This window comes from Argentina silus, assembly GCF_951799395.1.
Source record: "Argentina silus genome assembly, chromosome: 7".
Classification (NCBI taxonomy): Eukaryota; Metazoa; Chordata; class Actinopteri; order Argentiniformes; family Argentinidae; genus Argentina; species Argentina silus.
In genome coordinates, this window is record NC_139661.1 from 2,899,797 (window position 1) to 2,914,944 (window position 15,148).

Consider the following 15,148-nt stretch of genomic DNA (forward strand, 5'->3'; position numbering starts at 1 on the left):
CTCTCCTCTCCTCTCCTCTCCTCTAGTCCTCTCCTCCACACCTCTCCTCTCCTCTCCTCTAGTCCTCTCCTCCACACCTCTCCTCTCCTCTCCTCTCCTCTCCTCTAGTCCTCTCCTCCACACCTCTCCTCTCCTCTCCTCTCCTCTCCTCTCCTCTCCTCTCCTCTCCTCTCCTCTCCACAGCCAAGGAGCTCAACTAGAGAAATTCTGTCCAGGGTGGAAACCCTGTGCTGCCACTGATTAGGGACCTCTCACACAAGGACGACGCCATGGTAACTGGATCTGTGGAGCAGTGATTGGAATCCGATTTCATGTTGCCGTTTTCAATGACCCAGTTAATGAGATGAATAGCTCTCACGACAACGGGCCCAATCGCCACACGGACTCACACAGGAAGACAGCACCAAGGTCCCGATTCTTGTTATTGCACTGAGCTACATCTCGTAATTTTTTGGTTATTTCCGTCAATATTGTTAATTATTACACCCCTTCTGACTCAGTGTGGTTCAATTTTCATAGGGCTTCGCTGGCATGGAGTTTGGGTGTCAGCAACGGCAACAGCTGCCTGATTCCTATGGCAACTATGAGCGTAACAGTGCATGATCAACATCTCGCAGAACCTCCACCACCATCCCCGTTGGGATCAAACGGGAAATTAACAACTGCATTCATTCTCTTCACACTTTTTAGTCCTGTTGTATTTTTTCTTCACATTTTCTCTCTTCCGCCTTCATCATATATCGCACCTCAATGAGGCGATGATGTGGTGGCATTCATAATGACTGTTATTTAACACTTCGGATTGTTCTTTCGTTTGGTGGATGTTTATGATGTTAAGATGCTTATGAGGTTGTGTTGGCAAAACCTAATTCAAAACAAATGACTTCCAATCAAATTCAGTCAAACATTTCCTGTTCGCAAAAAAACAAAACAAAAAACCAGCCCTCCAATGGGCTTCTTCCTCAGTGCTCAGTGGAACCCTGCACATTTCTCTGCTCATCTGGTGAGATAACAGGATTTTCCGCCTCTCGGTTGAGCCATTTGAACTGTGCTCGTGTGCTGACTGACGCAAAGCAGCAGTTCAAACCTAGTCACACGTAAAAGTGTGATGGTAGTTGAGTCAGCGTTAAGGGGCCCCAGCGACAGTAGGGTCATCCTGGAGGGAAACCAGATGGAACTTAGTGTGACACTGCATCCTCTATACATATCTCTGCACCTACTGGGGCTTGTGAGGATTCGTGCTTCAGACCAATGACGTCCCAATGCACCAGAGGCCTGAACGGCTGGCCTGCGATAACTGTTTCTCACCTCCTGAGGAGGGGAAGAGGCATGAATTATCATTGACGATGATTTGGAGAGAAAAGGCAGAGATGGGTGTCACACCGCTACTGTAGACAAGATGAACGGGAACATTGAGTTCTTATTAGGCTCTAAATAGGTCATTTGTTACTGTACATGTGAATTAAGTCCACACTCATATTTTGGAGAGGACATGTTCTCTTCAAGCTCCGAGGAAACGTTCAAATCATTTTCAGTGCTGTGGCCCACATTGACCACAGTAAATAGTGCACTCTAGAATTTTGACAGGAAAATAATTGAAAAATTGAAGTTGTTTCATATCAGAGGTTTACAGTTTGTATATTGAATATACAGTATCTACACATTAAGTCATGTTCCCTGTCTGTACTTTGATTGATAATCCTCTCACTGTATCTCTGAAATCCTTCCAAATGGATTTCTTTTCTCTTTCAGCTAAGTTTCTTTTCTTCCCTGTCAGCGCCTTCCTATTGGCTCTTTCAATCAGCCAGACAACATCACCAATACAAAGACAGAGGCTCTGTCTGGCAGTGAATAAGTGAGTCTTTGTGCAATGGGTTTCCTTTGTAGACACACAGCCACAAGCTAACCTCCATTGAAAACCCAAATGATTTACTGTACAGTATGTTTCATTCATAGTTTAATAGTTTCAGCCCTAACATATGTTTAATGAACATGGTTACCATAATAATAATAATAATAATAATAATAATAATAATAATAATAATAATAACAATAATAATAACAATAATAATAATAATAATTCCTCACAATATCTAGAAGGGGCAAGGTCAGTTGAGCTGTATCTCTGGCCAAAAGAGTCAAGATTCTGAAGTGATATTGTAGTTCCATTGCCCTAGTTACTGAATCCAATTTAGGACATCGCTCAACCTTCTATTTGTACCTGTCTGCAGACATGGGGAGTGTTGTAGGCCATAACAGGATGAGCGATCGACTCATCTGTTGGCAATGGAACTAAGCTCACTGGCAACCTCTCATAATTTGACCTGGAACGAGCTCTGACAGAAACAGAGCGCCAGATTAAGACTTATTCCCATCACACTCTCTCTCTCTCGCTCTCGCTCTCTCTCTATCTCGCTCCGTGGCCCAGCCGAGACGCTGGCCCAGCCCGGCTAGGTTTTCACAGCCGCGTTATTCGCTGTGAAATTTCACATTAACCTCGGATAACCCTGTGCTTCTGCACAGGAAATGTGAAAGCAACTTTCCAATAGAGAACACTCCTCTCAGGAAGACAATCGTTTGCCTTGTCATTCCGCCGTCCCATTGAGGAGATAAACTCAGCTGCTGGAGGAGCAACATGTGAGCTGAAAGCTTTTACTTACAAATGGCCACCGCTGTGCCCTTTGCGATCCTATTTGGTGGTATCAGAGGCTTAAGAAATGAGGTAGCCCCAATGGCTGGCCTCCCTGATGCTTTACTTTAGAGTAATCTCACAGTGACAGAGAGGCTCCTGGGAGGAAGAGGGCACTGTGGGGGAGCCACAGCATCTTTGCATTTCTTCAATAAAAGCTGCAATTTTCACTTCATGCATGTTGTGACATGACACGAATCAAGTCTTGCTGCAGCATAAGTGAGGACGTGGATGATATTCATTGAAATAGAGGATTTTGAGCCTCACTCGGCCTGGTTAGGGACTACAGAGGCAAACGACATGACGGTGCAATAGTAGGTGACGGAAAGCGAAAGCGAGCGCATGGAAATTGCATTTCGATATTGACCGTGAGCAGTTTCGTCAGAACCTTTCTTCATTGTCTTTCGTAGGCTATTCTCTTTTACGTAGGTGCTAGCCAGAGTGTGCTATTATTGTTTCTTTTTGTACTTCCCATTCTTAAAGAGCTCTTCTTTTAACCTACAGTACTGTAGGACATCTAAGGACAGCATGTGATGGCTCCCGGTCATGACCATGAACCCCCTTGCTTAACATCCTGTGGATCTCAAATGTTACAAATGTCACTGCTGGCAACGTAACATGCAGCAGATCACTGGACAGTGAACAGTGGGATAATAGGCTTTCACCCTGTCTCTTGACAAATCCAAATTGTACCATGGGCCTGATAGTGAGTGTAATTGGAATGAATAGATTTGCGGTAGGCGAGGGAAAATCCTACAATAGGGGAGGGAATCAATATCATAGGCAGGGGGGACGTGAAGAGAATGAGGATTGAGGAATGTAGAGATCATTCAATCATCCTTTGGGCTTTCCTGCGGTCATCGCAGACCTCTGCTCAATGACTCCTGTGTAATTAAAAGGCCATTAGACAGGAGGGGGTATCTAGCCTGTGTGTGTGTGTGTGTGTGTGTGTGTGTGTGTGTGTGTGTGTGCGCGTGTGTGTGTGCGCGCGTGTGTGCATGTGTGTGTGTGTGTGTGTGAGTGTGTGCATGTGTGCGCGCGTGTGTGCATGTGTGTGTGTGTGTGTGTATGCGTGTGTGTGTGAGCGTGTGTGTGCATGTGTGTGTGTGCGTCTGTGTGTGTGTGTGTGTGCGCGTGCATGTATATGTATATGTGTGTGTGTGTGCGCGCGCGTGTGTGCGCGCGCGTGTGTGCATGTGTGTGCGCGTGTGTGTGTGTATGCGTGTGTGTGTGAGCGTGTGTTCCCACTTATACACTCCTACAGTATCTGCAATGCTACACTCCCTCCTCTCTGTATGAAAATAGCCCTGTTCCTACATTGGGAAATGTGTCTCGCCCTGTCTACGCATATTCGTGTGCCACACTGGGAGTAGAAAACCAGCTGGGGCCATATATATATACTGAAAAATGTATGCACTCACTGCAATGTAAGTCACTTTGGATAAAAGTGTCAGCTATATGGCATATATTATTCTTATTATATTATTATTATAAGCTACAATACAGTGTGTCTTATCAATGACATCATCAAGGGCGTTCAAACTTCAAGGTGCAGGGACAATATTGTTTTAACAGGATCTCAGCCATAACTCAATACACAGAGCCGAAAGACATTTGCTCGATGTTAAGCTTAACATACTGTATTGATTTCCTTTCCATACGAGGAGCAGACTGAATCTTCATCACACAGTGGTGTTGCCTGTATGGTGATATGAACTGCCTTTGGAAGATGTGTTCGCTCTCTGAAACGGCCTGTTAAGAAAGGAGTGGGGCATCTCAGCGAGCATATGCTGGTTTATGGAACCGTGAACAATTGTGTTTATCTGGAAACAGAAGCCTGTGTACTAATGCCAGAACATACACAGCTCTGCGGAGGTTTATTGTATCCACTGGGTAGGAGTAACGCACAGCGCAGTATGTGTACGGCCCTGTAAAATGAGAGTCAAACACATGACTGACATAACAGACAGATACATTGCCCACATGGGAATAAACAACGATGTGGAAATAACCGCTGTGGAGCGAACCACTGATTTCCACCGACTTTTTTTTTTTTTTTTGCGGTGGAATTAGCCATCTCATAAAGAGAGTCGTTTCCGAAAATCCTCTTTTCCACAAGCACTTTCAGCTGCCGTTATTAATTAGTGCCCTTCTTTTCATTCCGCACCCATCCCTTCCCCCCCACCCCACCCCCAACCCCCGCCTCCCACCAATCCTTTTTCCTCTCCTCTATTTTTCAGTGTGAAAGAAGTAGGGGGAGAACAAAGCCAGAGAGATGAAATGAATTGTTATCCCCGCAAAGCCCAAAGAACTATCCGGCCGTCAGATTTCCTCCCGGGTGCCTCTGGCTGGCTGTTTTTGTTCTCTGACACCGTCTGATATATAAATGCCAGTGGCAGCCCTTATTAAGCCCCCCCTCCCCCTTCCACCCTTCCCCCTTCCCCCCTGCACACCAGTCATTGTATCGGAAACGCGGTCCCACATTCTAAATATAAAATTCATTTAAAAAGACAATGAACATTTTTACTCTAGTCTCCATGGTCTCCTTTCATAAAAAATACTGCCAGATTATTTTTTCTTTTTCTTGCATTATTAACAACTGTAGCCTACTATCAACATCATCTCTGCAGTTTGTTCTTGACAATGTTCCGATGATTCGAGTCTTATGCAATTTCCTTTGTGCGGTACCTTTGTACCCTGGTGCTGCCCTGGATGTCGATGCAGACTCTGGTGTGTTCTGCTGGAAGGAACAGGAGGAGGAGGAGGAGGAGGAGAAGGAGGAGGAGGCAAACCTACTTTTTGGGCCTGTAGTCTGGGATGCTTCTGTCCAGGGAGATGCGGTCGCTGAGCTGGGCGTTGTAGCCGTACTCCTCGTACTTCCCTTCTGCGTCATGGTTTTCTACTCCCAGCGTGGCGGCTAATCCTCCCTGGCCGAGACCCCCAGGGCCCTCCACGAGCCCCATGGGCTTAGCCAGGCCTGGAGAAAACACACACACACACACACACACACACACACACACACACACACACACACACACACACACACACATACACACACACACACACACATACACACACACACCACACATGCATGCACCCACGGACCCACGCACGCATGCACCCATGGACCACACACACACAGAAAGAGAGACAGAGAGAGAAGAGAAGAGAGATGAAGGTGAGAGGAGATATCATGCGGAGCGACACATGATTGACATTCATGGGCTGTGAGGGGCATGGGGCATGGCAGACTCAGTGGGGCTCATCTGTAGGGCATCATTACATTGTCTGTCAATGGAGGCGCTGCAAATACCAACCTGGACATTGATGTCTGAAGGTTGTCAGAGCAGAGCACGGCAGAGACCGAGACCAGCAGCAGTGTGTGTGTGTGTGTGTGTGTGTGTGTGTGTGTCTGAAGGTGTCAGAGCAGAGCATGGCAGAGACCGAGACCAGTAGCAGTGTGTGTGTGTGTGTGTGTCTCTGTGTGTGTGTGTGTGTGTGTGTGTGTGTGCGTGTGTGTATCTGAAGGTGTCAGAGTAGAGCACAGCAGAGACCGAGACCAGCAGCAGTGTGTGTGCGTGTGTCTGTGTGTGTGTGTGTGTGTGTGTGAGCAATACATTACAAGAGACGTGTACTGTGCATACAGTATTTACCAGCATTGATCATTCATAGAATATGTCTTAAATCATTGTCTGACTTACGAGAAGAGCAAGGTCATTGAGACTCCCAGACACTCTCTAGGCTAGAGTGCAATAATAGAATTCTCTACAGAGGCTGGGGTCAGCCGGGTTCATGGAGAAATACATTTAAAAAAAAAAAACACATTCACTGTAACTCTCATTAACTCCTTCTATAGCAGTCCAGTTCAGTAGAGGCTGGTGGAGGTAGAAAACGGAGGACGGACTCATTGGAACGGAATGAGGAATGGTATCAAACACACGTGTTTCCATTCCATGCATTCCAATGACCTGTCCTCCGATTTCTACCTCCAACCAGCCTCCCCCGTACAGTACAGTATGTGAGAGGAAGTCACCACACATCAAAGTGAGGAACATTATCCTAGTCTCTGGAGTCTCTCCCACAATTGTAACTGACATCAGATTTAATGTCTTGGACTTAAATCACCCCGATGCTCTGATTAAAATGACCCAGGACCATGAATTGAGCAGACTATTACAAATTCCCTGTTAGTGTGATATTTCAAAGAAATGAGAGGGATGTGTGCTTTGGTTTATACCCGATATGAGATTTTCAAACCACCTACCAGCTGATTAAATTAAATGAAAGCTCTTTTAAGTTTTCAGTGTTCAAATACAATGATTTTGCCGCTCTTGATCGTTCCTCCAGTCCTTTCCAGTGCAACATCAAAGTCTGAGTCCTAATAATGATATTGTTCACTTTTTGTTCACTTAGTCTTCTTTACTGTATTGTTCACAATGTCCCCCAGTCCCCCCCTGCCCCCCCCCCCCCCGCCTTCCCTCCAGCCCCCCCCCCCCACCCCACCCCACCCCTTAGGCCTCCTTCTTGTTTTGCCTATTTTTAACTCTGCACAGTGACATTGTGAGGACATTATTTGCTATTCCTGTCATACTTTCTGTGAAATAACATGGCGCCTGCTCTCAACAGATGGACAGAGGCTGAAAGTGAACAGTGCATACCAATGAAAAGCTACAGTATGGCCACAGACTCCCCATGAGGAATGGCAGAAAAAGCACCAAGATTCCATTGGCGATTTCTCATTGAAACAGGCTGGTTGCCAACTATCATCTCCCATAAGAGGGATTACGTCAGCCAATGCAGTGGCATGCAAGACCCCCACGCCCTAGTTGTGGCTCACAGTAAAGATACGGTCAAGATCCCAATGGCCCACTTTATGACACAGGCTATCCAAGAACAGGACACTGACATTTGAAGTGCCTCTCTCTCTCTCTCTCTCTCTCTCTCTCTCTCTCTCTCTCTCTCTCTCTCTCTCTCTCTCTCTCTCTCCCTATCTGCGTGAGGCTCGGAAGCTGAACATCCCTGCAGTTTTGTTTTTCCACTGGCCTTGTTATTTTGCTTCCCCGCTCCCTGCTTCTTCTGGCTGAAGATTCCATTACAGGAGGAGCGGATGCACTTACATTGAGCCTGTAATATGTGTGTGTGTGTGTGCTGCTGTCTGCGTGTCTGGGTGTTTTAACATAGGCCTCAGCTGTATAAGAGGACTGATATGACCCATTGCATTTTGTACCCTATATTGAGCAAAAGCAGACCAAACCATTGTGGTCGTGTCAGCCAGGCAGTTTATGGGGTTTTTTGAGCAGCCTCTGTTGTGTTGCTGCTGATAAAGTCTTGCTTTGATAATACCTCTGTGGATAATTTGGGGTAGTTACGATGCCCTGCACTGCATGCTGCTGATTCATCTTTTCAAGATTCTCTCTTTTTTTGATTATTCTTTGGCTTGGAGCAGAGCAGAAATCCGTACAATGGAACAATGTTACAATGCAAATAGAGTAGAAAAGAACCCTTTCATCTTTTGTCCTTTAAGATTTTGATCAAAACAGACAACTCTGCACGTGGATGTGGACACGTAATTGAAATAATTCAACTGTTATTTATAACAAGCCACTATGGATATTTCCTATAGCTAAAACAAATATGACATTGGTCAAACGTGAAGCCACTATTGTTCCATTCCCATTCCAACAACTGATTGTCTTTACTAAAAACCTATCATTGATTCTAGTGATTTTTGAACAATTGCAGACATTTTCGACAAAAAAAACTAATGGAAACAATACAATTGTACAAGTTTCTGGCCCCTGATCTGAGCATTGATAATTTTATCTTACGATGACTGATGGATAGATGATTCACTTACTTAAACAAATGTATTTGCTGTCAGTCGCTTTGGATAAAGGCGTCTGCTAAATGCCATAGATGTAAATGGAATGTAAATGAGACATCATGGACTATCATTCCGCAATGACAGATCTCAGTCTACCGAATCATTGATAGGGGTTAATTGACAATGGCCTATGGTCCAGCTAACATAGTGTTGGGCAGTCCTTTGAATGTTCCTTTAAATGTCACTGCACATCCCTGCCACATCATGTTAATGTAATATTGACTAGTGGGTTTGGACCTCAGGGTCAGACCTGTAAGCAATGAACAGAAACATTCAAGTAGCTCAGTCAAGGGACTATACCATAGACAGGCTTATGAGCTTAGTTTCGAGGATGTAATTTAAAGCAGTGTACTATCCAAGACACCGTCTGGGATAAACTGCACAAAATGTAGCCAAAATGGTAAAACATTCAATTAGTGGACCTTACCAGAAGAAAATCTAAAGAGGTTTGCTGTCTAGTACTCTAGTGATATTCATGTTGTACAGTATCAGTGAAATATCGTCAACCTTAATCTCCTACCTGAGTTTCATTCATGAAACGGCACATGTGCAAAATACCGTAATGACCGCAATGAGACAATTACAGCAAAACATCTGTTTCCTCTGACTGTCAACAGCAGCTCTATTCCCTGTGTGGGGGTTATTTTAGCATGCTACAGGGAGGAGGAGGAGGAGGGATACTGTACACACCACCTCAGATGGATAGATTGTGTCCCTGCAGATATGGGAATGAGCTAAGGCAGACTACTGTAGCATATCTTAAATCAATCTGGATGTCCAAAGACACATCTGTCTCAATGCTCCCCCCACAGAATCCATTTGTAGAGGAAGGCAACATGATGCATTAAAGCCATGACAGAAATAAATGATGTAACAACCTTCAAAAAGTGTCTGATTTGGTTTTTATGATACCGAGTTACAAACTAAACCTCTCCCCTTCCCCCCATTTTGTTCTTAAAAGAAGAGTGGATTTATGCACGTCAAAAGGGATGCTGAGACACTCTAAATATTGATGCCTTGGATGTGCTTCAGCGATCTGTTGTTTTAAGAAGATGAAAATAACTCCTTCAAGTTGGTTTTAAAAGCCTATATTGCCAGATGTAGGCAATCCATAAAACATTGTCAACAGCAAAAAAAGCTGCATAAAGTCATGATTTGTTGATCAGGGCAGCAATAAGCAAGCCAAAGTGTCAACAGGATAACGACTCATATTTAAAAAATTGATGGCATTCATGAGAGCCGAGGATTACTGTGATATCTCTACCGGAGGAATAACCGTCACAACATTCCGCAATCGAAGCTTGCATGGCAACACATGCACGCCACACTGAAAACGAGCAGTATTAAAACATCAATCTCACTTTGCTGTTCTAAGGAAACAACGGAAATGATAGAATACAGACTATACACAGTAGTCCACATGTTATCTGTCGATAAATCGTGAAATAGTTCCCTGATGGAAAGCCGCCATTTCCGCATGGGTCATTTAGGAGGGAAAAGATGGATTCATGCCAGGGTTTTGTTGGAGGTCATCAAACACGATTATGAAATCATCGCTTGATGAGATGTGACATAGAGGAATTGCTGAAATTTTGACATATAATATCTCCTCTCTAGTTCTTATTGGTGTTTCATTATAGCCTATTGCAGAATGCAGATTATCAGATGAGGCAGTGAATACATTAAAGAGATTCCTAAAGGCTGAGCTGAATTGAATCTCATCAGTTACTGAAAAAATGTTTTGTAGCTGATTCCTCATCTACATATCATTATTCCAAGAAATCTTTCATTCCATCGGGCCCCATTCCAAGTCTGATGCGCTGTCTGCAGGCCAACCGTACAACACTGCCGAAAACGCAACGCACAATGTGTTGAATATCATTAAGATATGGCTGAAGCATCAAGTGTGTAGTGGTGAATTTCTTCCGTTTTGACATTCGAATTTCGAAATTCACGTTATCGAAATATTCTCTCTAGGCTTCGAAACGTAGAAACAACATCGGTTCTTCTTCAATGTAATTGGGCATTGTAGATATGCGCCATATCTCCTGCTGCAGCTGGCCCCTCGAAAGCGGCCATCTCCTTACCTCCCTTCAGAACGAAATGAGGAGTGACATGCATCACTGATGACAAACCCCCCTCGGCCTGTCTGTTTTAGAAAAACAATGGGGCTGAGGCAGCGACACACTGAAGAGGCCCTAAGTACCAGCACAGAGAGCCATGGTGCACAGGTCATTCATCTGGGCAGAATGTATCATGTGTACGGTCTACCTAATCGTCTGTGTTTTAGTTCTACACGTCACCCACGATCTCATGACAGCAACAGAGATGTGTCCTGCGGTCTCAATGGTGTCGTGGCGTTTTTTTTTAACCTTCTGAGGTATAGTTCGACAACAACGTTCCCGCTGTCATATCGCTGAAAGGTGCAATATGTGTTGTAGCTTTTTCCCCTTGAAGATGTCACTAAATAACCATGCTGAGTCATTGCTTATGATGCATTGGCAGTCTGTGTCAGTGTGTGCACCTGCCAAGACCCTGCCCTCTGCCTGAATTTGCTTTTTTCCAACATTTCTGGGCGTCTACCTCTTGCAGTGGGCATGTGACGTGCGACGTGTGTGTGTGTGTGTGTGGCTCATTGGCTACCGACTGCCTGGGAGCGGCAAACATTTCTCAGTGCTGGAAGCCAACCTAAGCAATGGAAGCCTTCATGTGAAAATATGTTTATAACGCATATTCTGATGATTTTTACTTAGTAAACGTCCTGTTTGACATTACAGCCAAGTTTTTTTGGGAGGGGATGAGGGGATTTGTTTGAATCTTCGGGTTTGGCGAATGTGAGTGAACATTTCCAAACTAAATAGCACTTTCTGCACTTTCAACCACAAAGGTTCTTTGCTAGTTTCGTAAGACATTCGCCGGATAAAAATGTGAAAATGACTGACAGATTCATTGTTTCAATTCAAAAAAGTTTGCATTGAGCAAGAGGAGGAAGAGAGGAGACACTATTCTGAACTGCCATTGCAATTCCCAATGCAGTCAAAAGAGGGCGCAATCCTGCATAGGGTGCCTTTAAATATAAATCTGATTTAGTTATGCTACATTGGGTGTTTTAATAGATGTTGGTAAAATACAGTTTGTTTGTCCAAATACTGGCCTAAAACATACAGCGCCTTAAGGTTCTGCCAGACTGGCAATTGGAGGACAGATCTGCCGCTTTGAAGCACTGCTTTGGGTCACAACACTGTCCTATAAGCCTGTTAACAAGAGGCTTAAAACCCAGATAATTATCCACGGATGGTGCCCCTTTGGCAGTTGAGAGTTACTGATAACCCCCCTCTTGTCAGTGTTGTTACTAAACACAATGAGTTGCAGATAACTCACTGGAACTGTTGTCGTTCTTGAAGAATCACCTTCCCAAAAACATGTTTTTTTGGGGGGGGGGGGGTGAGGGGACGGTGACCAAAAGGCACTTTCAATCAGGGGAGGCTGGTGGAGATAGAGATCGGAGGACAGGCTCATTGTAATGCATGGAATGGAATAAGGAATCATATCAAACACACATGTTTGGGCGCTTAGTGGCGTAGCACACTAATGAGCATACCACATAATCGCAAGGTTCCTGGTTCGATTCCGACCCTCGACATATCTTGCATGTCATCCTTCCTCTCTCTCACCCATCCTTCCTATCAACCTCTACTGTCTCTATCCCAATAAACCACAAATGCCCTAAAAACATATTTATAAAAAAATAAAAATAAAAAAAAACACTTGTTTGATACCATTCCTCATTCCATTCCATGTATTACAATGAGACCATCCTCCGATTTCTACCTCCACCAGCCTCCAATGCTTTCAATGGAGTGTAGTCGAGGCATAGACTTCATAGCGGTTTGATAAGGCAGCCCTAGATGTTATTGAGATAATGACCACTGCGACCAAACTGACTGCTTCATGGAATCCTTGGAATATTTTAACATACATTTAAACCAATGTTAGAAACATAGTCATAGGCATTATACAGTACATTATCATATTCATGTCAAGTCAAAATAATACATCATGTCCAAATGTGTCAAAATCACTAAGCAATGCTAAGACACAGTATATGAAATACAGATGTGTCTTAGACGTGTAAATGTCCTCTAAATCCAATTTGGCCTCGCCTTAATCCTTGTGGCATGTCATTGTTAATAATAAACAACTAAAAAATGGGCAATTACTTCAAATTGCAGCCGGACATGGTAATAGTTATTGGCAAGCAAGGTTCTCACATTACGGCCAATCCCAATGGCAATAGAATACAATTAGCGGTGCTGTGCACCATTTATGGATTGGGTAATAAATTGAGATAATATAAATATATGATTAACTGTGTCAATAAATAGGCAGAGGATGAACATGGAAAGATAGCAGCGACATGAAGGGACATTTTTCAGACTCTGCACACTCCAGGGCAAATATGTGGAGGCTCTCTGAGAGAGAGAGTGCATTATACCTTTTGTGAGGCAGTGCCTGCTGGCTTGCCTCCAGGCTCAAAGCGTAACTCAAACTGACAGAGTGACCTCCTTCATATACAAATGATGCCAGCACCAACGCACGATAATAATATAGAATTAAAAACACTCCAAAATACGAGTGTTGTGGAGGGCCATTGCAAAAACAAGCTGTCCTTGACAACTTCTGAGAACAACTCCTAACCACTCATTTTTTTCGTTGGTCAAGAGCATCAGTTGGGTCAGTATTGACATCTACTGAGTAGGCAGGCATAGAAAAGATACTCTATTGGATGCAAAAGCTAGTTCAAACAATTAGCTATGAAGCGTGTTGCTTGTTGTAAGATTTGTATACAGTAGTATTGATATGGCGGTTTCTAATTTTCAGTCAATGTTCTTTACAATGTAGAATTTCAGCTCTAAAATGAAGCATTGGATTTTTCATTTTGTGAATCTCTCATGTTCCATGTGAAAGCCAAACCAGGGATCATGACCCTGAGACATTTTAAACATAAAAGGATTGCTGTTCTGCCACATAGACCACATCTCTTGCACCATATTACAGTGACTAATGGCTACATAATGAAATAAGGCTGGCTTTTCATTCTATCAGAGAACCATTTCATTTGAACCTCTTTCAGATTTCAGACAGCCCATCAAGACTATAATTGAGTCAAAGGCCTGAAACGGCAGAACTATTGGTAGGGAGAAAGAGGGTTTTACCCTGATTTTACTGTAATATTCAACTCCAAAACGACATCATGTATTTATGGCTGCCTGTTTTCAGTTGTTGACCAGGATCAGATCAGATCAGAGCTTTAGCATTGATTATATTTCTTTAAAATTAGCAGTAATTGCTATTCCCATGTAATTGCTCCATTTAGTGCTCTACACAGAATGACACACATGTAGGGCTACTGACTAATGATGTTACATGGTTCATGTATTGATCATCCTCTCATCAAGTCCATTAAGTGAGTATAGCCTATACAAGCAAAGTTTTGATTGCATGCATTTCTGATAGCATCACCACTGGAGTCTGCAGTAAAACTGCAAAAAGTATCTGCAGGTTATTAAATAGAGTAATTTACTGTACACGTACAACATGCATAACTATCTAATACGTGAGTACAAACAATACGATGTATATTAATATGTTGTAATCTGTAATTCATACCGTTCAATTGATTGTAGACGACGTCTTCAAGTCGCTCAAGCCTCTGAAGTATGGACTGTCTGTCGACCAAGTTAGTAACTTTGCCATTTCTGGCTCGCAGTCTCTGATCCGAGATCCTCCCGATCTGTATAAGTTCCTCAGAACGGTCCTGAATTCTGCAGTACACTGAGAATAGGATAATTCCCAGGAAAACTAAAATGTTTACTGTAAGCAAAGTTTTTATTTTGCGTGCCACAGCCATGAAACCTCAGGGAACAGTCGGGCTCACGCCGTCAAACCAAATAAGAATTCATTTGGAGTACCGCCTGCTTTGGAGAGATGAAAAGCAGACGCTTTCGGTGATGGGCTATTAAACTTTGAGAGTCCTGAAACTAGGAGCTGTCCATTCAGCACCACGGAGACACGGACAGCATGCTTTCAGAGGAGGTGTGCATCTCAGTGTCAGGGTTCTCGGACTGTAGAATCCAGATCAGAAAAAGTGGAGTGACCAGAAGGCTGGACACACCAGCTGCTTTCCCTCAGATCGTTGTTTGCTTACCTTTACATAGGCGCAACGCACTGCTGTTGAAGAGAAATAGACCCTCTTCTCTCGTTGGCACACAGATTACGTCGGACACCTTTGTTTTCAAATAGGCTATACGCGACTATTTGCTGTTGCAAAACATTTCTGCTCTGCGGTGTGAAAAGTCATCAATTTGTTATTCGTACATCCTATCCCGTATTAGAGAAGCATTCTCTTCTGCTTTGACATTCCCTTTCTCAAAGGCGTTGTGGTCACAGGATTCGTCCTGATCGAGAAAATAGACTCGGATACAGTATGTCACCAAATGTGTACATGCCTCGAGTTTCTCTTGGTCAGTCCACCATTGGTCGCAGTTGCAGGTTGAGGTTGGCGATTAGATAGA

General features: G+C 43.8%; 1 protein-coding gene across 1 annotated transcript in view; it reads right to left on the reverse strand.

Moving 5' to 3' along the window:
* Nucleotides 1–14,484, reverse strand: part of galnt9 (polypeptide N-acetylgalactosaminyltransferase 9) — a gene marked incomplete at its 5' end in the record, with an annotated part of 51,290 nt that extends 36,806 nt beyond the window's left edge. Inside the window, 2 exons of the mRNA XM_083672693.1 lie at nt 5,486–5,666; nt 14,244–14,484. Of these exons, the coding sequence (XP_083528819.1) occupies nt 5,486–5,666; nt 14,244–14,484 (422 nt within the window). The remainder of the gene's footprint in view (nt 1–5,485; nt 5,667–14,243) is intronic.
* Nucleotides 14,485–15,148: the final 664 nt, after the last annotated feature.